The sequence below is a fragment of the Bufo bufo genome, chromosome 8 (genome assembly GCF_905171765.1).
Source record: "Bufo bufo chromosome 8, aBufBuf1.1, whole genome shotgun sequence".
Classification (NCBI taxonomy): domain Eukaryota; kingdom Metazoa; phylum Chordata; class Amphibia; order Anura; family Bufonidae; genus Bufo; species Bufo bufo.
This window is the reverse complement of record NC_053396.1, coordinates 158,758,506-158,786,386: the sequence shown is the minus strand read 5'-3', so window position 1 is coordinate 158,786,386 and position 27,881 is coordinate 158,758,506. Positions and strand designations below refer to the sequence as shown.

The 27,881-nt window shown below is 44.6% G+C and overlaps 1 protein-coding gene across 1 annotated transcript in view; it reads right to left on the bottom strand.

The window, feature by feature from the left end:
• Positions 1 to 27,881, bottom strand: part of ARHGEF6 (Rac/Cdc42 guanine nucleotide exchange factor 6) — a 116,834-nt gene that overhangs the window by 72,526 nt on the left and 16,427 nt on the right. Inside the window, 5 exon segments of the mRNA XM_040404762.1 lie at positions 4,023 to 4,093; positions 5,940 to 6,141; positions 8,672 to 8,799; positions 13,367 to 13,451; positions 17,301 to 17,384. Coding sequence (XP_040260696.1) covers positions 4,023 to 4,093; positions 5,940 to 6,141; positions 8,672 to 8,799; positions 13,367 to 13,451; positions 17,301 to 17,384 — 570 coding nt within the window.

Here is a 27,881-nt window from a genome sequence, read left to right as displayed (position 1 = left end):
ACAATAAAAGGCCACTCTGAAATGTGCAGTTTGCTCACACAGCACAATGCCACGGATGTTGCAACGTTTAAGGGAGTGTGCAATTGGCATGCTGACTGCAGGAATGTCTACCAGAGCTGTTGCCCGTGCAATGAATGTTCATTTCTCTACCATAAGCCATCTCCAAAGGCGTTTCAGAGAATTTGGCAGTACATCCAACTGGCCTCACAACCGCAAAGCACGTGTAACCACACCAGCCCAGGACCTCCACATCCAGCATGTTCACCTCCATGATCGTCTGAGACCAGCCACCCGGACAGCTGCAGCAACAATCGGCTTGCATAACCATCTCAGGGAAGCTCATCTGCATGCTCGTCGTCCTCATTGGGGTCTGGACCTGACGGCAGTTCATAACCGACTTGAGTGGGCAAATGCTCACATTCGATGGCGTCTGGCATGTTGGAGAGGCGTTCTGTTCACGGATGAGTCCCGGTTTTCACTGTTCAGGGCAGATGGCAGACAGCGTGTGTGGCGTCATGTGGGTGAGCGGTTTGCTGACGTCAACGTTGTGGATCAAGTGGCCCATGGTGGCGGTGGGGTTATGGTATAGGCAGGTGTATGTTATGAACAATGAACACAGGTGAATTTTATTGATGGCATTTTGAATGCACAGAGATACCGTGATGAGATCCTGAGGCCCATTGTTGGGCCATTCATCCACAACCATCAGCTCATGTTGCACGGCCCCATATTGCAAGGATCTGTACACAATTCCTGGAAGCTGAAAACATCCCAGTTCTTGCATGGCCACTGGACATGTCACCCATTGAGCGTGTTTGGGATGCTCTGGATCGGCATATACAACAGCGTGTTCCAGTTCCTGCCAATATTCTGCAACTCTGCACAGCTATTGAAGAGGAGTGGACCAACATTTCACAGGCCACAATCAACAACCTAATCAACTCGAGATGTGTTGCACTGCATGAGGCAAATGGTGGCCACACCAGATACTGATTGGTTTTCTGACCCCCCCCCCCCCCCCCCTAGTAAGGCAAAACTGTGCACATTTTAGAGTGGCCTTTTATTGTGGGCAGTCTAAGGCACACCTGTGCAATATTCATGCTGTCTAATCAACACCTTGATATGCCACACCTGTGAGGTGGGATGGATTATCTCAGCAAAGGAGAAGTGCTCAATAACACAGATTTAGACAGATTTGTGAACAATATTTGAGAGTAATGGGTCTTTTGTGTATGTAGAAAAGGTTTCAGATCTTTGAGTTCAGCTCATGCAAAAGGGGAGCAAAACCGAAAGTGTTGCGTTTATATTTTTTGTTCAGTGTAAATACAATGCAGTGAATTGCACAAGCACAAAGTGGCAAATGATCGGCCCACATCTTCTCATCTTTCCATAAACATGTACTTTAGTTTCAGTCAACCACAGACCAGGATTGCCAACCTAAATTTTATTTTTTTCTGGACAATTTATCCAAAAATCACAGGCAGACATTTTTTAAAGACAAATATGAAAACTATAAAGAACTATACATCTTATCAGTGATGTATGTCTATAGGTCAGATACTAGTAGTCAACATATTACCGCCATTTACTGTGAGCTCTAAAATGCTGAGAATTGACCTGCTCGAGTACCAACTAAAAAAAATCATGGACACTGGAAAAAAGTCCCCTATTTTTACGGACTGTCCAGGAATTTCTAGATGGTTGGCAACCCTGCCACAGACAAACTTTTCCAACCCACTAGATCACAAAAGTCTGCCACTGGCCATTGCAAAATCAACCATTTTGGCTGCTTTTATCTACTGTGTATGGGTGGCTTTTGAAACAGACTAAATAATTTAGACGAGGTGATCCTACCTAGGCGTTCACTACCTTCATTATACTGAAACCTGTCTAAACAGTCATCTGTTTGAAAAAAGTAAAAGTAAAAAATAAGCCACAAAATGTTAGAAATAAAAAAGAAGCATTACTCACCATCACTGGTCTCCCAGTGCTTCTGTTCCAAAACTTATTGGTTCCCTTCTGCTACCTAGTCCAGATGAAAATGCCATGAAAGGCCCACTCAGGCAATCACTGGCTGTAGTGGTGATCCATCTCCACCAGTTGTTGGCTGAGCAGGCCGTTCCGGCACGACGAGCAAGGATGTGAAGGGCACCTTGGTCTGGACCACAATTGGAACAGCAGAGATGGGGGAACGGTGAGGGTAAGTATACTTTATTGTTTATTTTTAACCCTTTGTGACCTATCTGAAAACCCCTTCAAAGGGAGTCTGTCACCAGGAATTTCACTGTTAAAGCAGGCACAATACCTTGTAAGGCTAGCTCAGCTGAATGTAATGATACCTTTCACGTAGTGATCCATTGCTCCATTATGGAGAAAAAAAATACTTTTAATCCATATGTAAACGAATTAAGTGCCCTGACGGTGGATTCAGGCAACTCTGTGCACCCTTGCTCATCCTGCTTCCTCTACCAGCCCCTCCTTTTCTTCCTTGACTGACAGGGCCACGTTCCTACACAGTCTTCTCACCTGATTGTGTCAATCAAGAAGGAGAGGGAGGGGCTGGCAGAGGAAGCAGGAGGAGAAAGGGTGCACAGAGTGATTTGGACCTGCCCTCAGTGCACTTTTCATATGGATTAAAAGTACTTTTTCTCCAGAATGATGCAATGGATCGCTAAGTGAAAGGTCATTCAGCTGAGCTAGTCCTACAAAGAATTGTGTCTGGTCTAATGATGAATTTCCTGGTGAAAGACTCGCCACCCATGATCTAGACCTAGAATTTTCGGTGAAGGATTTTCAAAAATACCTGTATATATATATATATATATATATATACATACATACTGGCCTTCTTCTAGAAGACCATTATTGGCTGCAATTTGAATGGTCATCTTAAAGAAGTTCCACTGTATTGTGGGAAATGCACCATGTGATATGACTGCTCAAATACAGGGAAATACTCTTCATGTCACTTCTTGGTAAGTCACAGGACTGAATGATCAGAAATATATTCTAAAAATTTGTTTAAGAATCTATTTTCATTAATATGACATCCTTATGAAAAATTGAACAGTATCTCATAACCCTAACAGTCAGCAGAATACCGGCTTGTTAGGAGGGCGATTCTGATATCATGATATCTGATACCAGTGCAGTGCTGGGGTCCTAGGTTCGTTTCCGACCAAGAATAACATCTGCATGGAGTTTGTATGTTCTCCCCATGTTTGCGTGGGTTTCCTCCGAGTTCTCTGGTTTCCTCCCACACTCCAAAGACATACTGATAGGGAACTTAGGTTGTGAGCTCCATTGGGGACAACGTGATGCTAATGTCTGTAAAGCCCTGCAGAATATGTCAGCGCTATAGAAGTGTTTAAAATAATAATAAATAATGGTTACATTAGTAAGGCTACTTTCACACCTGCGTCAGGTGCGGATCCGTCTGGTATCTGCACAGACGGATCCGCACCTATAATGCAAACGCTTAGATCCGTTCAAAGCGGATCCGTTTGAATTACCATGAACAAAAAAAAAAAAAAAAATTTTTTTTTGTTCATGATAATGCAAACGGATCCGTTTTGACTTTACATTGAAAGTCAATGGGGGACGGATCCGTTTGAAAACTGAGCCATACTGTGTCATCTTCAAACGGATCCGTCCCCATTGACTTACATTGTAAGTCTGGACGGATCCGTTTGCCTCCGCACGGCCAGGCGGACACCCGAACGCTGCAAGCTGCGTTCAGGTGTCCGCCTGCTGAGCGGAGCGGAGGACAAACGGTGCCAGACTGATGCATTCTGAGCGGATCCGCCTCCACTCAGAATGCATTAGGGCAGTACGGATCTGTTCGGGGCCGCTTGTGAGAGCCTTCAAACGGAACTCACAAGCGGAGCCCCGAACGCTAGTGTGAAAGTAGCCTAATAGGTTCCTCACACTAAAATACTGCAATGATTGGCATCTCTTATACACTGCTAGAAAACAGCCCTTTTTATGTATTCACTTTGTTTAAACAGAAAATAAATGCTTACCGCCATGTAATAGTTTTTGGTTAGCTGAGCGCTGTCACAACCTTTCAGTCCCTTCGGGGACAGTGGTTTATCTGGAAGAGAGAATGAGTTCATATAACGTATATTGTAATAATAAAACAAAGCTGGTGAAGGGATTACTGGCTAAATCTCAAGTCAAGGTGCAGGTTTATCTTCAGTGAGCGGTCAATTCATTTGCAGCTCCCCCACAGGAGAAGTGGAGCATTTTTCTGTCCACAATTACGCTGTTTGTAGCCGCCCTGATGAATAGATATAGGAGAACCCTCAATCCTCTTCGTTAAATTCAAATTCATTGACGGTGTCTTTGAAAACATCTTCTCTAAACCAGACTACCCCTTTACAGTTTAACTCCCATTTAACTTACTAAAATTAGTCAAATGAAGATAATCTCTGTCCATGTGACCGATATAGACCTCGTAGAGGGGGGTTCCCTACTCAAGAGTCACGGCGAAGATCTCCTCTGTGATAGCGGCCATGTTATTTCTCCTGCAAATGTTAGGCCGACTGTGGCTTACCCTTGGCAAAATCAGCAGCTCCCATATGAAAGTTGTTGTCTGTGTTGAGACAAGTCCTTTAAATACCACAGAGGTTACCTTGCTTGATAACTCTGTTTGTGGCTCCAATTCTGTAATAATCAGTGCAATGGATCCTGGCTTCGTATACTTCTTCAGCATGTCCCTGTCTCATCGAAATTAGCTTAGAACAATTGAATAATTGCATAGACACTAAAGGGTGCAAGGACGCAGTTCCAGAAATGTTAAAGGTCCACCAACTCTTCACTAACTGTTAGAAATTCAGAGCCATGGACAGTGGTGAACACCGATCTCATAGGGCCCCATAGCAAAGCTTAGTATGGGCCCCCCTGCACCACCAATTTACCGATATGCGTGTGTCAAACACTCCCGGACAAGACAGGATCCAAAGCACAATGCCTAGATTTCTAATGTACAGGGTCAGCTTTCAGCTCATGGCACTACCGCTGATCAGTTGTAAAAAAGAGGCCATGGCACTCTGTGAGTGCTTAGACCTCTTCCTAGGCTATGCTACGCCCTCCTCAGTGGTGCAGCCTGGTGAAGTCCCATTCAAGTGAACCAAGCATAACCGCTATCAAAGAGACAGAGCTGTGTTTAGTAAGCTGGAAGGAGGTCGTGGTGCTCATCAAAGATCTGGTTAGTGTCACAAATCCCTCAAACTGTTGGACCCTTGCCAATCTTATATTGATGGCCTGTTCGGCCGTCAATGTGAAAATCCCAGAAAAGCCCTTTAAGCAGAAGTAATTTTAACAAAAAAAAAATATTGTAATAAAAAAAAGTCGCTCTCCGCTTCACCCACTGTAGCCAACTATGTCGGAAAAAGTGGAACTAGTGCTTCAAAAATATGGTGCTCATCCTGACCACCATATTTCTCAGTGAATTTACACCAGACAACTGCCATAAATACATAGATAAATTCTCCTGCTTCACTTATTACAAAGTTGTCTGTCTGTAGCCGCCAATAGGGGGAGCTCAGTGCTTAGGAGTATATACTTTGTGCTATTATCATCTTCTTGCACTGAGCTACTCCCCCCACCCCCATCAATAACAGAAGAAGCACTTCAGCCACTCCACAGTGATATATTTCAACACCAGTGGCATACCTTCAATGGAGGCAGACCACACAACTAATATGGGGCTCGCCACACATGGTCTATGTATGATAGCAACCCAACTAAAACAAGGATCCTGTGGGATGCTGGATTTTAATATGCTTGTTTGGATTTACAGACCCTCTACCAACCCAACCATGCATGTCTATGGTGGAGGGAGACATTGCGAAAGAAAGTTGTCTAATATGTAAGGCTGGCATTAGAAACATAACTCCACTTTCCAACACTTTCTTTCCAATTAACCTTATACTTACCATTAGACTTGCATTCTTTGACATAGTTACTGGGGAACCAGCCCGATTTGCCATTAAATGTTCCTTCCCACCAGCCACCATCTACCATTTTGGTGACATGGATAGTGTCACCTTTGGAAAATGACAATTCATCTTCATTCTGCTGCTTGAAATTAAACTTTGCTTTCACAATCAACTGAACGCTGACATTTCCTGTCATGTCCTGATATGAAACAAAAAAGATAAGTAAATAATCTCTTAGAATTTACAAAGCAGAACAGAAGAAATTAATACAGCTCAGCACTAGGACAAGTCAACCAGCTGACAACTGCCCTCTAATCATGACACCATGATACAACAGTTCGCCCCCCCTTTACCTGCTCACTCTTTTCTACTTTTAGTAGCCTTAAAGCCCCTGAGACTTGCTTCCCATCCATTCATAAAGAAAGCCTGAGAGTCTTTCTTCCCTAATCACTACTAGAGAAAGCCCAAGAGTTCTTCTTCCCCACTCACTAATACAGAAAGCCTGAGAGTCCTTTTCCCTGCTCACTACTAGAGAAAGCCTGAGTCCTGCTTCCCCACTCACTCGTACAGAGGTAACACATGGGGCAGACATAGTATAGACGTGGAGCTTACTTACCCTGAATTAAGAGGCCAGTTGGCAAACAGAGAAGTATCACAGAGTAGGCTCCCAACCAGAATAAGGTCACCTTGCCGTGGTGGATGGGCACAAAGGATTTTGATAAAAATATATTTGCTAAGGGTACTTTCACACTTGCGTTTTTCTTTTCCGGCATAGAGTTCCGTCACAGGGGCTCTATACCGGAAAAGAACTGATCAGGTATGTCCCCATGCATTCTGAATGGAGAGTAATCCGTTCAGTTTGCATCAGGATGTCTTCAGTTCAGTCGTTTTGACTGATCAGGCAAAAGAGAAAACCGTAGCATGCTACGGTTTTATCTCCGGCTAAAAAAACTGAAGACTTGCCTGAATGCCAGATCCGGCATTTTTTCCCATAGGAATGTATTAGTGCCGGATCCGTCCTTCCGGTATGCGCATGCGCAGACTGAAAAAAAGGTGAAAAAATAAATGCCGGATCCGTTTTTGCCGGATGACACCGGAAAGACGGATCTGGCATTTCAATGCATTTTTTCGACTGATCAGGCATTTTTAAGACTGATCAGGATCCTGATCAGTCTTACTAATGCCATCAGTTAGCATACATTTTGCGACGGAACTGCTTGCCGGATCTCTTTGCCGCAAGTGTGAAAGTAGCCTTAGTCACTCATGTTCATTTTATATAGTGAATATAGTATTAGCCTATATGTTCTGCATTTGCAGAGTTCTGTTACATTCTGTTTGCTTTTACAATGTAGTTTCAGCCATGGCAACACACACCTGCGCATTTACCACATTTTGCAGAAGGTGCTGAGTAACTTTTGTCTTTTACTCCTACAGAAAGCCTGAGAGTCCTGCTTCCTCCCCCCTTCCCCCAGGTTTAGACTGCCTGTCTAAATCTACACCATCTACCAGATTAATAAATTTGGTCCACTATGTTCATGGTTCTTTTCTGTAACAGGGAACTGGTTATTTAAGTTACCATTTAAGTTATCATTTTACAGGATCGGGCTGTCAGTATTACACCTTAGGCCTCTTTCACACGGGCGTGATTTCCGCGCGGGTGCAATGCGTGAGGTGAACGCATTGCACCCGCACTGAATCCGGACCCATTCATTTCTATGGGGCTGTGCACATGAGCAGTGATTTTCACACATCACTTGTGCGTTGAGTGAAAATCGCAGCATGCTCTACTTTGTGCGTTTTTCACGCAACCCCATAGAAGTGAATGGGGCTGCGTGAAAATCGCAAGCATCCGCAAGCAAGTGCGGATGCGGTGCGATTTTCACGCACGGTTGCTAGGAGACGATCGGGATGGGGACCCGATCATTATTATTTTCCCTTATAACATGGTTATAAGGGAAAATAATAGCATTCTGAATACAGAATGCTAAGTAGAATAGGGCTGGAGGGGTTAAAAAAAAAATAAAAAAATATTAAAAAAATTTACTCACCTTAATCCACTTGTTCGCGCAGCCCGGCTTCATCTCTGTCTTCATCTTTGCTGTGCAGTAGGAAAAGGACCTGTGGTGACGTCACTACGCTCATCACATGGTCCATCACATGGTCCATGTGATGAGCGCAGTGATGTCATCAAAGGTCCTTTAACCAGGTCCTGAAAAAAGAAGAGAAGCCGGGCTGCGCGAACAAGTGGATGAGGTGAGTTAAATTATTTTATTTATTTTTTAACCCCTCCAGCCCTATTGTACTATGTATTCTGAATTAAGAATGCTATTATTTTCCCTTATAACCATGTTATAAGGGAAAATAATAAAATTTACACAACACCTAACCCAAACCCGAACTTCTGTGAAGAAGTTCGGGTTTGGGTACCAAACATGCCGATTTTTCTCACGCGCATGCAAAACGCATAAAAAAGGTTTTGCACTCGCGTGGAAAAATCGCGCATTTGCCCGCGACGCACCCGCATCTTGTCCGGCCCAAAACCATGACACCTGTGTGAAAGAGACCTTAATCCTGCAGAGTCAGAATATATAAATCCTATCCTGGGACCCCAGGTAAATATGACAACTCAGTTAGAAGGGACAGGTTACTAGTGAATATTTTAGTAATTTATTATTTTGATGTCAAAAGTCCCATTAAAGTGCATATAGTGCTCATACACAGAGACATACCATAGGTTTTGATTGCCTCCGTAGTACTCTTGCTGAACTATCTGTTCCCTGCGTGTTTAACTGGGAGGTTGCTGTGAAGCTATGCGACCGTGAAGATGTCCGAGAACATGGCCTCTTCAACGTCTCTTCTGTCAATCGCAAAGATAATGAATATTATTAAGTACAAGCAGGAATAATGGTCAATAATCAAGATTTAAAATGTAAATGAAAGCATTTAAGTAAAATGTATAATAGATTTACATAGTTTTATATAGTAACCTGTATACCAGTGGTGGGACATTTCTTTGCTCTTTTTATAAATATAACTCATGTATTCATTTAATAAAATCTAAATTTCATATATAATAATATCTCTATGAAGAGAAAGAAAACCACCATTCTAGTACCACTCCCTATGAGTCAAAATCTCACTTAAAACTAAGCCTTGGGATATGACAAGGGAAAATAGCTAAGCCAAATCTCCATCCGTAGCCGTTTCGAGTGCTTGCCTCTCATCAGTACAGAGCAGGATTCTGGCTGGCTGGGTACAATGCCTTGGATGCAGCTCAGTCAGGGTACTGGCTCTCCTTAACCACCTGCCATCTGGGCCATTTGCCCCCTTCCTGACCAGGCCAAATTTTGCAAAACTGACATATCTCACTTTATGTGGTAATAACTTTGGAACGCCTTGATTTATCCAAGTCATTCAGAGATTGTTTTCTCGTGACACATTGTACTTCATGATAGTCATAAATTTGAGTCAAAATATTTCACCTTTATTTATGTAAAAATCCCAAATTTACCCAAAAATTTTAAAAATTCGCAATTTTCTAAATTTCAATTTCTCTGCTTTTAAAACAGAAAGTGATACCTCATAAAATATTTATTACTTAACATTCCCCATATGTCTACTTTATGTTGGCATCATTTTGGAAATGTCATTTTATTTTTTTAGGACGTTAGAAGGCTTAGAAGTTTAGAAGCAATTCTTCAAATTTTTAAGAAAATTGCCAAAACCCACTTTTTAAGGACCAGTTCAGGTCTGAAGTCACTTTGTGGGGCCTACATAGTGGATACCCCCATAAATGACCCCATTGTACAAACTACACCCCTCAAGGTATTCAAAACCGATTTTACAAACTTTGTTAACCCTTTAGGCGTTCCACAAGAATTAAAGGAAAATGGGGTTCAAATTTTTAAATTTCACTTTTTTGGCAGATTTTCCATTTTAATCAATTTTTTTCTTTAACACATCGATGGTTAACAGCCAAACAAAACTCAATATTTATTACTCAGATTCTGCAGTTTACAGAAACACCCCACATGTGGTCGTAAACTGCTGTATGGGCACACGGCAGGGCACAGAAGGAAAGGAACTCCACATGGTTTTTAGATGCCATGTCCCATTTGAAGCCCCCTGATGCACCCTTACAGTAGAAACTCCCAAGAAGTGACCCCATTTTGGAAACTAGGGGATAAGGTGCCAGTTTTATTAGTACTATTTTTGGGTGCATATGATTTTTTGATCATTCATTATAACACTTTATGGGGCAAGGTGACCAAAAAATTGGTTGTTTTAGCACAGTTTCTATTTATTTATTTTTACAGCGTTCACCTGAGGGGTTCAGTCATGGCGATACCTAATATGTATACTTTTTCTCATTTATTAAAGTTTTACACAATAATAGCATTTTTGAAACAAAAGAATTATGTTTTAATGTGTCCATGTTCTGAGAGCTATAGTTTTTTTTTTTTTTTTTGAGAGATTTTCTTATGTAGGGGCTCATTTTTTGCGGGATGAGGTGACGGTTTTATTGGTACTATTTTGTGGGACATACGCGTTTTTGATCACTTGGTGTTGCACCTTTTGTGATGCAAGGTGACAAAAATTGCTTGTTTTGACACAGTTTTTTTTTTTTTTACAGTGTTAACCCGAGGGGTTAGGTCATGTGATATTTTTATAGAGCTGATTTTTACGGACGCGGCAATACCTAATATGTATACTTTTTTTTTTTTCTATTTTTAACTTTTTTTTTCATTCCTTACTTGGGGACTTTTTTTTTTTTTACATGTGAAACTTTTTTATTTTTTTTTATTTTCAACCTTTTATTTTTATTTTTTTTATTTTACACTTTTCATCCCCCATAAGGTCATACAAGACCTCTGGGGGACATTTACTTCACTTTTTTTTTTTTTTTTCACTGTTGATTTCTCCTGTAACTGGGGCTGACATAGTAGCCCCAGTTACAGGACAAATACACCCCTAGAGAGGCTGTACAGCAGCAATCCAGCGCTGTACAGCCTCAGAGCAGGGCTGATCGAGGTCTCTGAGAGACCTCACACAGCTCCTGCACACTCCGGTCACGGCGGTCACATGACCGCCGGGCCGGAACAGGAAGCGCACAGCGCTTCCTTCTCTGCATACACAGCGCTCGGGGAGCACTGTGTATGCAGCGATCCGGAAGGCAGGGACACCTGGGAACTGTCCCTGCCTTGTCTTAGGGTTGCCCTGCTGTCACTGACAGCGGGCAACCCGATAAGCAGCTGCACGATCAGCGTGCAGCTGCACTTTCTGAACGGACGTTCTGGAACGTCCGTTCAGAAATAGACGTCCACCCATAGGACGTTTATATCCTATGGGCGGACGTAAAGCGGTTAAAAAGATGCTCCAAGACATCCCACCCAGCCAGACAGAATCCTACTCTGTACTGATGAGAGGCAAGCCCCCCAAAAAAACTACGGATGGATATTTGGCTTGGCTATTTTCCTTTGTCATATCCCAAGGCTTAGTTTTAAAGGGAACCTGTCATGTAGATATTTGATTATAATCTAACTAATTATATACAATCATTAACTACTAAAAAGTACCTTAGATGTATTCACTTACTGGTGTGACAGATGGTTACCTCATAATATACACACAAAGATGCCTCATGCTGCATGCTAATGAGCTGATTTGAGTCCAGCATGATGTCAGTGAGTCCAGCGTTTTTTTTAATTCAGAGATATAGCCACTCCCCTGCCCACCTGCTGCTGATTCATATGGGAAAAAAACTGTCAATCAGCAGCAGCTAGGCGGGGAGAGTCAGGAGCTCATAAATATTCATGACTCATCATTATCAGCTAGAGCTTTTCAATACAAGATGTTGGCAGATTGACTGGGTCAATTAAAGAAAGTGACCCAGCATTTTGCTAAGAGAATCAGTCACTTATTTATGTTGCCCTTAGTTAGGACACCATAAAATTGGTGACAGGTTCCCTTTAAGTGAGATTTTGACTCCTAGGGAGCCACTTCCACAAGGTGGCACTAGCAAGATAGTTCTCTTTCCTTGGGAGATCTCTCTTTGCATTTTGTTTTCCCAACGAGCATTTCCAATAAGTCTCCATACCATGGATCACTACCAGTAAGTCTCTATACAGGACTAGTCTCTTTAAGGAGAGCCAGTACCAAGCCTAATATAAATATCTGTAAGGGTACTTTCACACTAGCGTTTTTCTTTTCCGGCGCTGAGTTCCGTCCTAGGGGCTCAAATCCGGAAAAGAACTGATCAGTTTTATCCTAATGCATTCTGAATGGAGAGTAATCCGTTCAGGATGCATCAGGATGTCTTCAGTTCAGTCCTTTTGACTGATCAGGCTTTTCAGAAAACCGTAGCATGTTGTATTTTTACCTCCGGCCAAAAATCCTTTGACTGAACGCCGGATCCGGTCTTTTTCCTATTGACTTGCATTAACGCCAGATCCGGCGCTGTGTGTTCAGTCAAACCGGATCCGGTTTTTGCATGTTAAACACGAAAAATGTGAAAAAAAAGTTAAAGTCCGTAAATGGCGGATCCGTTTTTTCCAATGCATTTTTTCATTGTGATCAAAATCCTGATCAGGATTCAAATGTAATCCGTTTTCACACGTTTTTCCGGTCCGGCGGGCAGTTCCGGTGTCGGAATTGAACGCCGGATTTAAACAACGCTAGTGTGAAAGTAGCCTAACACAGATCTGCGGTTTAGCAAGAAGTAAAGGCAGATGAAAGAGTAAAACTCATGGCGGCAGGCCCATACTGCAGACAGAGCTGGATTGTGGTCTGTAACCCATGAAGACACATAGCTCTGCATAGCAGCTATATACACAAAATGCCATTGACATTGTCCTAGAACAGAGGTCTCAAACACACGGCCAACAGGCTGCATGCGGCCCTTGGGCAGTTACATGTGGCCCATGGGTGTTCCTTTAAGCTGTTTGTCACGCAGTTTGTATCGCACACCGTTAACTAATGGGCACTTCCATTGTAGACAATTCTATGAGGCATGTTGTTCTCCTAGGTCAGTGATGGTGAACCTTTTACAGACCGAGTGCCCAAACTGTAACCCAAAACCCACATATTTATCGCAAAGTGCCAACACGGCAATTTAACCTGAATACTACAGTCCAATATAACATGTCTTCCATGTACTTTATCATTTAGCTATAATAGCCCGCCTACATTCAACGCCCTGCGCTGATGAATGGCAGGAAAAGTCTAAGGCATACTGGTACACCATAGACTATTTCCAGGGAGTGGGTGCCCACCGAGAGGGCTCTGAGTGCCGCCTCTGGCACCCGTGCCATAGGTTAGCCATCACTGTCCTAGGTCAAACAAAGCAGAGCTTGCTTCAACACAAACCTAAATGCCGACGTGTGGCCGGTAAGTAGACCGGGGCTTCATGCGCCATTACCTCTTACCTTCAGTGGCTCTGTTGACAGCAGTAAGTGTGTTCAATATCTTAGAAAAGTTCTCACCAGCATAAAGGTCTTGAGCCTCGAATAGCTGCAGGAAAAGCACAAGTCCCATGTTTCAGTCCATCATGTGAAGATATATCTGATTATTTCAACCGTTTTTCAATCTCAAGATCGCAGCATTTCATGGTAACCACAAGTGATCCATCAACATTTACCTATGCGGCTTTCCAGTGACATGTTTTAGAACTAAAAATATTTCAGATATTTGCCTAAAGACATTCCAGGGGGTGACAGGAGGAGGGGGGGGGGAACAGTCTCACTAGTGTGGTGACAGGAGGAGGGGGGGGAGCAGGGTCACTAGTGGGGTGACAGGAGGAGGGGGGGGAGCAGGGTCACTAGTGGGGTGAAAGGAGGAGGAGGGAGCAGGGTCACTAGTGGGGTGACAGGAGGAGGAGGAGCAGGGTGTCACGGTGGGGAGTGGGGAAAACCCCCACCGTACGATGACTGGGGAATAAGGAAAGCAACTACGCCAGAACACAAGGATAAGGGAGCAGGTCACCTCCAATTGCATCCCTATACCTCGCCCTAACTCCTCACCGTATGAGCGGACCTGGATGGTAGGACGGCGCATACCCTGGATACCTGAGGCCCTGAGAATCCCTCACAAAAGGAGCTAAGGAGAGGCACTCTGTTCTTCCAGGACACGAAAGAACAGGAGTCTCAAAAGGCCTAGAAGCAGGGAAAGGAAAAGACCATATGCAGCAACTGGATCTGCAGGTAAGAACACCAGAAAACACATTTACCTGCCGCTGCCACCACGACTGGAACCCATGCATACGTACAGGAGCCCACACACCAAACCGGGCACCATACAAACAACACATACAGGAAACCAGCTCACCAGTAACTGCCTGGACCCCCATGCAACAAGATGCACGGTGGCCCCGGGCAGCGCAGCATACAGACTATTGGTTCACTCCTCCAGGAAACCAGCCCCCTTCCGGAGGAAGAAAACAAACAGGGGAAAGGTCAAGCAACCATGCTGGAAGATATCACCAAACATACCAGACATGGAACACCAAGCTAGACATTACAACACACCAAATCATAACCCCACACCAAACATACAATACATGTAAGGGAGGGAAGACATCGCTGGAGAGCTCGATGTCCCACTAGGAGGTCCTCACTCTGGGAGATGAAACATGAAGACCAGGAGCATAACTCAAGCACACACCATGGCTGGAGTACCACTGACTCTTGGCCTCTAGCCACAGGTAAGTTGAAGCACCTAGTGACCACACCCAACAAGGTAGTTAACCCCTCTAGCACCGGACAGAGGAGGAAACAACTAAAGGGGAAGTGCACACACCAGCATAAAAAGCTACACGTTGCCGCAGGCAACAACATGCAAGGCAACCATGTCACGGCACACACCACAAAGGCCGTGACACTGCTCCCGCATGCTGAAACAGCAACATGTTGCCACAGGCAACAGCAAGCATGTCAAAAGTGTCACAGCGCACACCAAAGGCCGTGACACAGGGTCACTAGTGGGGTGATAGGAGGAGGAGGGAGCAGGGTCACCAGGTACCAGTCACGTGAGTCCGTGGCTCCTTACCTCTCCAGCAGCCCTGTCATGTTTCCCAAGGTCCTCGGGTAGTGCGCCCCGCTCTCCTTACAACAGCCACCCCAGGAGTCGGCCCCTCCTCCTTACAGCTCCCGTCGGCTTCCCCTGCTGCAGGACCTGTATCACTCTGACGAGCGCCTATACCAACCAATAACAAAGCTCCTTGCTGTAAGGAGCTTTGCTATTAGATATTTCAGGCACAGGCCGCATCGCTGCGCTGCCTGTGCTGTTCACAGCACTCACTGCGCTGATAATTGTGGGGGGGAAGGTCTAAGGCGTATTGGTACACCTTAGACTTTTTCCAGGGAGTCGCACGGGCCGCATGACACAGCTTCAAGGGCCGGATTTGGCCCGAGGGCCGTAGGTTGGGCATCACTGGCACACAGCATTGGTTAAATAGCGTATACCATCCTGACTCTGTTCCAGTATCCAGTTCTACATTTGTATCTAGCTCAAAAGATTTGTATAAATTCCACTTGTCCTGCAGTGGACTCAGTAAGTAAGCAACAAGTGACATCATGTGTGTTTCTTTTCATTTACTTTAGATTTTTTTTTAGACTTATTTTTACTTCACTGGACTTTACACTTGTTTAGTATCTTTTGCAAGCAGGAACAGAAACAAACTAGTGAGAAATATATAAAAAAGGGAAGCAGTAGAATATTCTGTACTAACATACCAGAACTAGAGATAATCAGCCAGTCAAAATATACCGCCATTCCTTATCATATACATTCCTTTGACAAGCCACAACAGCTTGTCAACTACAACCCATAGAATAAAGCAAACCATACACTGTTTTTGGCAATTTTTGCATTTTTCAACACTATATTTGTATATACATCGGAATTTGTCGGACTGTAAGGAACTATGGGGTATGTGAATCAGGACGGCTCTCAGTATAAGGGCTCATGCACACGACTCAAATTGCTGATCTGCAAAACCAGCCGTGTGCATTCAGCATTTTGCGGAACGGAATGTCCGGCCCATAATAGAACAGTCCTATTCTTGTCCGTAATGCGGACAAGAATAGGACATATTTTATGATTTTGCGGATGGCACAGAACAGACGTGCGGATGTGGACACCACACTGAGTGCTGTCCGCATCTTTTGCGGCCGCATTGAAGTGAACGGGTCTGCATCTGTCATGCAACAAATGCAGATCGGATGCGGACAAAATCAGCAGTTGTGTGCATGTGGCCTAACATCGTAGAAGGTTAATACTAAGATTTGATATTGTTCTTCTGAGCAAAAGTAATCAAAATTGCATAGTTTCTAACATAAAGAAAATCCCCTGAAATCTACTTGCCATTTAAGTAAAACTTTTATATTGACAGATTAGCCCACTCTCAGGTAATTCCCTATTGACTTTAAGGGTACTCGCGGCACAGGATTCCGGCAGGCAGTTCCGTCGCCGGAACTGCCTGCCGGATCCGTCAAAACGTATGCAAACTGATGGCATTTGTCAGACGGATCAGGATCCTGATCCGTCTGACAAATGCATTGAAATGCCGGATCCGTCTCTCCAGTGTCATCCGGAAAAAGCGGATCCGGCATTAATTTTTTTTCAAATTTATTTGCGGTCTGAGCATGTGCAGACCGCAATGCCGGATCCATTTTGCCGGAACACTTGGATCCGTCATTCCAGCAAGTGTTCCGGAATTTTGGACGGAGATAAAACCGTAGCATGCTGCGATATTATTTCCGTCCTGAAAAGTCAAAAAGACTGAACTGAAGACCTCCTGATGCATCCTGAACGGATTGCTCTCCATTCAGAATGCATTAGGATAATCCTGATCAGTTATTTTCCGGTATTGAGCCCCTACGATGGAACTCAATGCCGGAAAAGAATAACGCTAGTGTGAAAGTACCCAACTTTAAAAACACTCTACCTTGTGCACACAGTGCAAAAATGGCAGAGGTTTGTTTTCAAACAGTGACTTGAAAAATGGTTGAGAAGTTACATTTTAAAAGCAAATTTAATTGTGGAATTCAAATTAGTCAATGGAGAACCAAGTAAACCTCACCCCAAAAAATCTTCTAAGACTCTTCTAAAACACCACCAAATTACAAATCTGTCACCACAAATGACCTGTTTTCAGCTAGTGATCTGCTACTGTGGATTTTAGCCGTGTGACTATACCCTCAAACTCTTTGTATTCGGCATGGCCTCAGCAGCTGTGTACATATACTGTATGTGGGTTATAAGTAACCTATTTTGAGCGTATCTAGTCTTCTGATGTTACCTGCTGTCCACCTGTAGGCCAGCTTCATGCATAATAGAAGGGTAAGTGATAGCTAAACTCACCTCGACACGGAGAGAGCTACATGCTTTGAGGAACTCACGGATGTTTTCAAGGCAGTCGGCTTCACTCTTTGGTTCTACAACAAACTAAAGACAGAAGAAAAATGCATTATTACAAATACGTGCTTTGCCACAAGATATGTAATCCTGCAGACGAGATCGATAGATAGATAGATAGATAGATATGGGATAGATATGGGATAGATATGGGATAGATATGGGATAGATAGAATATTGAATTCCGCGGCACATCCGGAAAAACGTGAGTTTATTCACCAAAGATACAGCAACGTTTCAATCCTCTCAATGGGATCTTTCTCAAGCAATAGTGATACAAAGTAGTGCTCAAATACAGGCATATATACACCCACAGGGCAATAATCAATAAAAAAAGAGTTAAAAACTATTAATACAGGTAACATTAATATCAATGTGAAAAAATACATACGGTAATTAAAATATACCATCTGAGTATAAGTGAATTGCAACGTGATGGACTCATATAAATCGAAATACAGTGATTATATAGGATATAATAATATAAAAGCCGGGATCCATCATAAATGGTGATAATTACAGGATTAAAGAAACATGTGAGAAAAAAATGTGAAAAGTTAGAAAACAGCTTTAAAGGGTTTCTACCACTTCGTTTTCACATAATTAGCTTTCAGACACTAGCGATCCGCTAGTGTCTGCTCTACCAAACAATCCTAATATAATAGCTTTTTGTGCAGCCGTTCCGCTAAAAAACGAACTTATATTGATATGCTAATGAGCCTCTTGGTGCTTTGCGGGCGTCTTTTCAGCACCTAGAGGCTCGGTCTACCTTCACAAAATGCCGCCCAGCGCGTCCCTCCAGCCCGCCCATCTCCTCCGGAATGCGATCCTCCCTGTGAGCCAGCGGACGAATTCTCGCGCATGCGCCGTGCGCGTCTGTCTTCGGCGCAGGCGCAGTTAATGTCTGACCGCTTTCTGCACAGACATCTCCACTGCGCCTGTTCCTCGGAGCACTATGACGTCATCGGCGCAGGTGCAGTGGAGATGTCTGAGCAGGGAGCAGTCAGACATTCACTGCGCATGCGCCAAATACAGACGCGCACGGCGCATGCGCGAGAATTCGTCCGCTGGCTCACAGGGAGGATCGCATTCCGGAGGAGATGGGCGGGCTGGAGGGACGGGCTGGGCGGCATTTTGTGAAGGTAGACCGAGCCTCTAGGTGCTGAAAAGACGCCCGCATAGCACCTAGAGGCTCATTAGCATATCAATATAAGTTCGTTTTTTAGCGAAATGGCTGCACAATAAGCTGTTATATTAGGATTGTTTGGTAGAGCAGACACTAGCGGATCGCTAGTGTCTGAAAGCTAATTATGTGAAAACTAAGTGGTAGAAACCCTTTAAGCAATGAGGGCAAATTGTGAAAATCTGACCAGCATGGAGACATAGCATCGGCCTGAGCGTCTTCAAGAATCAACTGCGCATGTCAGCAGAGGTGTCCGATCACCTGACCCACCGACGTCAGTAGGTACAGGTCACATGATCGGATCAGAGAAAACCACATAGTGCGTCTCTAAAGGTCCTTGCAGTCACAGGTAACGTCACCATAGGCTGTCAAGGCAACCCGGGGACCTGCACTATCGTGTGACCACCGAAAAAGCTTGCCTCCTTTTCTGGCTGGATTTATTTTTCTATCACGTTATAATGTACACGGCTGATTTCCATAGTTTATGACCACCCTGGAATCCAACAGAGGTGGCTGTGCCCCTACACTATAAGAAAAAGCGCTTTGGTGGCTGGGACCGCAGGAGTGAGCATAGGCCGGCGCCTTTTCCTATAGTGTGCAAGCACGACCACCGCTGCTGGACTGCAAGGTGGTTGTAACCTCTAGATAGGAGCCGTGTATAATGTGATGTGAAAAATGAATCCACCCAGCAAAGAGGCAACATGGACAATCACAATACATTAGTAAGTGTCAGTGTCTACATGATAAATACCATTTGCTGAAGTGAGACAACCCCTTTAGGGTACATGCACACGTTCAGGATATATGTACGGAGAATCTGCACCGAAATCTGCAAGTGTTCGCACGGAAATCCATGCGGACAATGAGCAGCAATTGGCGCGGATTTGCATGAGGATTTGGTGAGGACTTTCCGGTCAGGAAAAATAAAATAAATTGACATGCTGCGGATTTTTAAATCCGCACCACAGGTCAAAATCCGCACAGAAAAAATCTGCATCGTGTACGTGAGAATTTAAAAACAAATTGCACATGTTGTCCCTCTTTGCAATTTCCAGAAGTTGGAAGGTATGGGGAATAGCTGTCTGCCGATTAGCCACTGAATGTGTATGACCTAGTGCAGGCATGCTCAACCTGCAGCCCTCCAGCTGTTGCAAAACTACAACTCCCAGCATGCCCAAACAGCCTACAGCTATCAGCCTACAGCATAACATTGTGGGAGTTGTAGTTTTACAACAGCTGGAGGGCCGCAGGTTGAGCATGTCTGACCTAGTGCATCCTGGTCTCTGTCTGTGAACAGGGTATAAGGCCATCTGGATGCAATGCTTTTCTCACTAAAGCCCCATTTACTTCTATGGGGCCAGGGCTGACATGACGCTATTCTCAAGCAACGCAGAAATGATGCGTGAAAAAAACGCTCTTGTGCACAGACCCTTTGAAATGAATGGGTCAGAATTCAGTGCGGATGCTATGCGTTCACTTCACGCACGTTGTGTGCCCGTGGCCGTATTGCGGCCCGCATACGGTGTGTCAGCAATACACAGACACCGGCCGGTGTGCACTCCGCATCACGGATGCGGACCCATTCACTTGAATGGGTCCGCAATCACGGAGATGTGGAACGGAACCCCACAGAAGCACTACGGAGCGCTTCCGTGGCGTTTCTGTCCGTGCCTCCGCACTGCAAAAAATAGAACTTGTTCAATTTTTTTTTGCGGTGCGGACGGATCACGGACGTTGCCCGTGCATTGGGGACCGCAAATTGCGATCCCCAATGCATGGAACGGATGCACAATGTTCGTGTGCAAGAGGCCTAAGATATAAGCTGTAGAACTAGCTGAAAACCTGTGATGAAATCCACTGGTCTTGTGCAAAGTCTCAGATCTGATTTCCAGAATGAATGAGTGATCAAGCTTCTTTGGCGCTGCCCATAGATTTCTAGTGCTGGAAATCAGGTGCAACGTTCAAAGTTTACATTCACACCGCCTCGGAGGCTCACTTTGGCTTTGTCACACTTGAAGGTGAGAATGCTGTAGTATGTATCTCTATTCTTGGAATCAAAACTACAGGGGGGAGTCGCAGAGAGCGACGAGGAGAAAGCAAAGCTGTTAAATATTTTTCTCCAATGTATTCACTGAGGAAAATAAACTGTCAGATGACATGCAGAATGTAAAAATATATTACCCATTAAAAGTGTCCTGTCTGAGCCAGGAACAAGTACAACAGCGACTTAAGAAGATTAAAATAGACAAATCGCTAGTTTCTATGAGGAGGTAAGTTCTAGACTTGACAGCGGCGAATCAATGGATGTCGTGTATCTGGACCTCTCCAAAGCATTTGACACTGTACCGCATTAAGGGTCCATTCACACGTCCGTTGTTTCTTTCCTGATCTGTTCCGTTTTTTGGGGAACAGATCTGGACTTATTCATTTTCAATGGGTCCTGAAAAAAAAAATCAGACATTGAGCTGTCCGATTTTTTTCAGGACCCATTGAAAATGAATGGGTCCAGATCTGATCCAGATCTGTTCCGCAAAAAACGGAACAGATCAGGAAAGAAACAACGGACGTGTGAATGGACCCTAAAGGTTAGTATATAAAATGAGAATGCTCGGACTCGGAGAAAACATCTGTATGTGGGTAAGTAACTGGCTGAGTGATAGAAAACAGAGGGTGGTTATTAACGGTACACATTCAGATTGGGTCACTGTCACTAGTGGGGTACCTCAGGGGTCAGTATTGGGCCCTATTCTCTTCAATATATTTATTAATGATCTTGTAGAAGGCTTGCATAGTAAAGTATAAATTTTCACAGATGACACTAAACTGTGTAAAGTAATTTACACTGAAGAGGACAGTATACTACTACAGAGGGATCTGGATAGATTGGAGGCTTGGGCAGATAAGTGGCAGATGAGGTTTAACACTGACAAATGTAAGGTTATGCACATGGGAAGGAAAAATGCAAGTCACCCGTACATACTAAATGGTAAAACACTCGGTAACACTGACATGGAAAAGGATCTAGGAATTTTAATAAACAGCAAACTAAGCTGCAAAAACCAGTGTCAGGCAGCTGCTGCCAAGGCCAATAAGATAATGGGTTGCATCAGAAGGGGCATAGATGCCCGTGATAAGAACATAGTCCTACCACTTTACAAATCGTTAGTCAGACGACACATGGAGTACTGTGTACAGTTCTGGTTTCCTGTGAACAAGGCAGACATAGCAGAGCTGGAGAGGGTCCAGAGGAGGGCAACTAAAGTAATAACTGGAATGGGGCAACTACAGTACCCAGAAAGATTATCAAAATTAGGGTTATTCACTTTAGAAAAAAGACGACTAAGGGGAGATCTAATAGCTATGTATAAATATATCAGGGGTCAGTACAGAGATCTATCCCATCATCTATTTATCCCCAGGACTGTGACTGTGACAAGGGGACATCCTCTGCGTCTGGAGGAAAGAAGGTTTGTACACAAACATAGAAGAGGATTCTTTACGGTAAGAGCAGTGAGACTATGGAACTCTCTGCCTGAGGAGGTGGTGATGGTGAGTACAATAAAGGAATTCAAGAGGGGCCTGGATGTATTTATGGAGTGTAATAATATTACAGGTTATAGCTACTAGAGAGGGGTCATTGATCCAGGGAGTTATCTGATTGCCTGATTGGAGTCGGGAAGGAATTTTTTATTCCCCAAAAGTGGGGAAAATTGGCTTCTACCTCACAGGGTTTTTTTTTTTCTTCCTCTGGATCAACTTGCAGGATGACAGGCCGAACTGGATGGACACGTGTCTTTTTTTGGCCTTATGTACTATGTTACTATGTATGTTAGAAACCACAACAAAACCCAATGCAAGCCAATGTAGTCCATGAGGATCCATCATTCAAATCAATGGCCATGGTCTACTTATTATATCAGTTTATATAATCTAATGAATGAAGTGTGGCAAGATGTACAGAAACCACAGAAATATTTCCATCTAGTGTAGTTTACTGCCTTGTTGAGGATTCCAAGCATTTAATCTTGGTAATCGCTGATTTAATCAGATTTAGACATGAAGTGTGCAGGCGACACCACTATGAAAGCAGAATAGCTTACTATATTAGTGATCTAACGTCATAGAACCCTATGATATATTCACACAATCCATCCCTGAACATAAATCCTTCATCAGCATCCCTAATGAGATGAATTATAGCTCAGGATACATGAAAATGGATTTGTGAACTCAAATAGGGAATTCAGAGATACTAGACTCCCTCTAGTTCCCCATTCAGGGCCCTTATCTATTAGCTGGAGAAAAGAGTGACTACATGAATCTCTCTCCATTACATATACTGCATGTATTACATGGACAGTCCTCACTGATTTCAATGAGAACTGTGCAATGCTTCATTTCCCCTGTGAATGTGTCACCAAAAATATTATCAGCCAGTTAATACCAGATAGCAACATGTAGTGTCCCACTTATGTGTGTATGGGCCACTTCAATTTGCTATATGCCCTTTCATGTCATCTTGCACTAATCATTGTCTTTTCCTTTGTCAATGCTGCTAAATTCCTATTACAGGCTTGTGAAATGCATTACACACTACCAACCGCAGAGGTCACTATAACACCATTTATATAGGTCAGCCACAGGAAGTTAGAGAGTAGATTAGGAGTGAGGAGTTAGGAGGAGGAGAGGAGACAGGCTTGTTCTGTTCTCCTGGGCCTTGCCCAGGAGGTAAGCTACTTGAACTTTTGGAATCCAGAAGCAGGATTTAGTAATCCTATATTGTAGAGTCAAGGGCAGGCACTACTTGGACTATAGTTCAGACAACCTTTTCAAAGAATGGAGCAGAGAGTTTGCCTGCCATGAGGGAGACCGCCTTTGGGTTGTATACTTTTAGTACCAGAGGATCCATATTATTGCAAGACTAAATAGCCAGAGCAAGATCAGGAACCAAGAAAAGTATCATCATCAGTGATTCATCACTCCTGCATCCAAGTTAACCTGGAACCTACATACGTCACCTCACAGAGCCTGGTAATTGGGATTTGCAGCTTTATCATCTTTACCAACTTCATGTAAGACAAAGTACTGCTATTGAATGCTACTTAGGCCTCCTGCACACGACCGTTGTGTGCACCCGTGGCCGTTGTGCCGTTTTCCGTTTTTTTTCGCGGACCCATTGACTTTCAATGGGTCCGTGGAAAAAACGGAAAATGCACCGTTTTGCAGCCGCATCCGTGATCCGTGTTTCATGGCCGTGAAAAAAATATGACCTGTCCTATTTTTTTCACGGCCAACGGTTCACGGACCCATTCAAGTCAATGGGTCCGTGAAAGAACACGGATGCACACAAGATTGGCATCCGTGTCCGTGATCCGTGGCCGTAGGTTAGTTTTTATACAGACTGATCCGAAGATCCGTCTGCATAAAAGCTTTTTCAAAGCTGAGTTTTCACTTCGTGAAAACTCAGAACCGACAGTATATTCTAACACAGAAGCGTTCCCATGGTGATGGGGACGCTTCTAGTTAGAATACACTACAAACTGTGTACAAGACTGCCCCCTGCTGCCTGGCAGCACCCGATCTCTTACAGGGGGCCGTGATCAGCACAATTAACCCCTTCAGGTGCGGCACCTGAAAGGGTTAATTGTACTATCATATCCCCCTGTAAGAGATCAGGGCTGCCAGGCAGCAGGGGGCAGACCCCCCCCCCCCTCCCCAGTTTGAATATCATTGGTGGCCAGTGCGGCCCCCCCCTCTATTGTAATTATTCGTTGGTGGCACACAGTGTGCGCCCCCCCCCCCTCCCTCCCTCTATTGTAATAATTCGTTGGTGGCACAGTGTGCGCCCCCCATCGGCCCCCCCTCCCTCTATAGCATTAACAACATTGGTGGCCAGTGTGCGGCCTCCCATCTCCCCCCCCCCCCCATCATCATTGGTGGCAGCGGAGTTCCGATCGGAGTCCCAGTTTAATCGCTGGGGCTCCGATCGGTAACCATGGCAACCAGGACGCTACTACAGTCCTGGTTGCCATGGTTACATAGCAATAGTACAATAGTAGAAGATTCATACTTACCGGCTGCTGCGATGTTCGTGTCCGGCCGGGAGCTCCACCTACTGGTAAGTGACAGCCTCAGGTCTGTGCGGCGCATTGCTAAATGAACTGTCACTTACCAGTAGGAGGAGCTCCCGGCCGGACACGAACATCGCAGCTCCCAGGTAAGTATGAATCTTTTACTATTGTACTATTGCTAGTAACCCGCTGCCACCAATGATCGGGGGGGAGGCCGCACACTGGCCACCAATGTTGTTAATGCTATAGAGGGAGGGGGGGGCCGATGGGGGGCGCACACTGTGCCACCAACGATTTATTACAATAGAGGGAGGAAGGGGGGGGGGCGGGGGGCGCACACTGTGCCACCAACGATTTATTACAATAGAGGGAGGAAGGGGGGGGCGCACACTGTGCCACCAACAAATTATTACAATAGAGGGAGGAAGGGGGGGGGGGCGCACTGGCCACCAATGATATTCAAACTGGGGAGGGGGGGGGTCTGCCCCCTGCTGCCTGGCAGCCCTGATCTCTTACAGGGGGATATGATAGTACAATTAACCCCTTCAGGTGCGGCACTTGAGGGGTTAATTGTGCTGATCACAGCCCCCTGTAAGAGATCGGATGCTGCTAGGCAGCAGGGGGCAATCATGTACACAGTTTGTAGTATATTCTAACTAGAAGCGTCCCCATCACCATGGGAACGCCTCTGTGTTAGAATATACTGTCGGAAATGAGGTTTCACGATCTAACTCATATCCGACAGTATATTCTAACATAGGGGCGTTCCCATGGTGATGGGGACGCTTCAAGTTAAAATATACCATCGGATTGGAGAAAACTCCGATCCGATGGTATAAAAGGGACTCCAGACTTTACATTGAAAGTCAATAGGGACGGATCCGTTTGAAATGGCACCATATTGTGTCAACGTCAAACGGATCCGTCCCCATTGACTTGCATTGTAATTCAGGACGGATCCGTTTGGCTCCGCACGGCCAGGCGGACACCAAAACGACTTTTTTTTCATGTCCGTGGATCCTCCAAAAATCAAGGAAGACCCACGGACGAAAAAACGGACACGGATCACGGAAAAACGGGACCCGTTTTTGCGGACCGCAAAAAAATACGTTCGTGTGCAGGAGGCCTTATTGCGAGACTACAAAGTGAAGTTCAACTACTGCCTCTCTCATCATTATACTCCATCTCCTAATTTGCACCTAAAGGTGCTGGCATCACAAACACAGGGGCCCAGCCACCAAAGCACCCTAAGCATACCCATTACCATCAAGGGCACCTCAACTTTCATCTGGCTGGTGTTCCCTGCAGCAGAGAGTGCCCCAGGATTTAGTGCTGTCTTCCCCTCCACTGCACGCCGGCCCAGGGAGCTACAGAAAAGTGAGTACAACTACTGCACCCATTCGGCACATTATCACCACTCACTACACCCTTGTGGCCCGATCGTTGCAAACACATGTCCTTTTTTTCTAATCTGTTTTTATTTTCTGATTGCAGATTTATTTCTTCTATTTCCTGAACATTATTATGGTGCAGCCATCTTGCCTGAGCTGTTCTTAATGGTATTTAGAAAGCATTAAGAAAACGGCTTTAGAGCAGCCCCAATGCCCATAGACACAATTGTCTTGAGGGGGGCACATTGACTTCTATGGGAGAGTTTTCTTGGCATGCTCGGTGACCTGTGCAGAGGTCATTGTACACGAAAGAACAGATAAGCTTTGACAATCTTTCTATACACAGAGGTGATATCATTACAGGCAGATCTAGGATGACAGATAAGCAGATAACTGCAGTAAATCAATCTGCACACACCAAGAAGTGGCGCCTATTATTAGGTTTAGTGGCCAGTGCGAAAACTGCAGGATTTTATGGTTTTTGCTTAAATATAGATATTGACATGGAAAATTAAAAATAACATCACCAAAAATTCTTTAAAAATGTGTTAGGCTACTTTCACACTTGCGGCAGGACGGATCCGACATGCTGTTCACCATGTCGGATCCGTCCTGCGGCTATTTCGCCGTGCCCCCGGGCCGCCGCTCCGTCCCCATTGACTATAATGGGGACGGGGGCGGAGCTCCGGCGCAGCACGGCGAAATAGCCGCAGGACGGATCCGACATGGTGAACAGCATGTCGGATCCGTCCTGCCGCAAGTGTGAAAGTAGCCTAACACATTTTTAAAGAATTTTTGGTGATGTTATTTTTAATTTTCCATGTCAATATCTATATTTAAGCAAAAACCATAAAATCCTGCAGTTTTCGGTGCACGGCGAAAGCCGCCGGACTAAAAAGCCTGACATGCAGTAATTTTAGTCCGGCGGCCTTTCGCCGGAGCTCCGCCCCCGTCCCCATTATAGTCAATGGGGAAGGAGCAGCGGCACAGCGAAATAGCCGCAGGACGGATCCGACATGGTGAACAGCCTGTCGGATCCGTCCTGCCGCAAGTGTGAAAGTAGCCTTAAACATAAAAACGTGATTTAAAAAATAGGTCATTTTCTGATGACACATTCCATTTAACAATTGAAGCTGATTGGTAGGAGTCCGAGCAGAGGAACACCTTGTGAAAAATGTATCATTGGAGGCTCTTCTAACAAAAAGGGTCTGTCCGAAGCAGCCAACCTTTAGCAACTAATCTACTTCATCACCTGTTGGTAGCAGCAACAAATACAGCAATTACCCAGCTTTTCTAGATTCCTGAATGACAAAATCTTCCACAGCAGTGAAATAGGAAGAGGCTATACGACTGCCAAACTGAGTAGGTTTTTGATTCAGAAGTCTGGGAAAGCTGGGTGACAACCCTTGTGGGAACTATAGCAGCAGTCATCCAGTTTTCTCAGAAAGAGATAAGACTAAGGCCCCTTTCACACGAGTGTGACGAATTTGCTCCGGATGCGTTCAGGAAAACTTGCACCATTTTGCAAGCAAGTTCAGTCAGTTTTGTCTGCGATTGTGTTCAGTTGTTCATTTTTTTTTTTACCGCGCGGGTGAAATGCGCGTTGATGCGTTTTTCACGCATAGAAAACGGAATGTTTACAAACAACATCTCTTAGCAACCATCAGTGAAAAACGCCCAAGACCATGATCTGCCCTGGAAATATGGTGATGGTGCGAGTACGTTGCAGTAGCCTCGCAATCAGATAGAGACTGTATCATAAATTACTATGACAGTTTGGGTCAAGGGAGACGCTGTCGGCCCAGGAGATGCGGCCGACACAGGACCGTGTTTCCCGGGTCGATTACAGTTGGGTGCACGAGCCCTTAGAAACAGCAGAGTA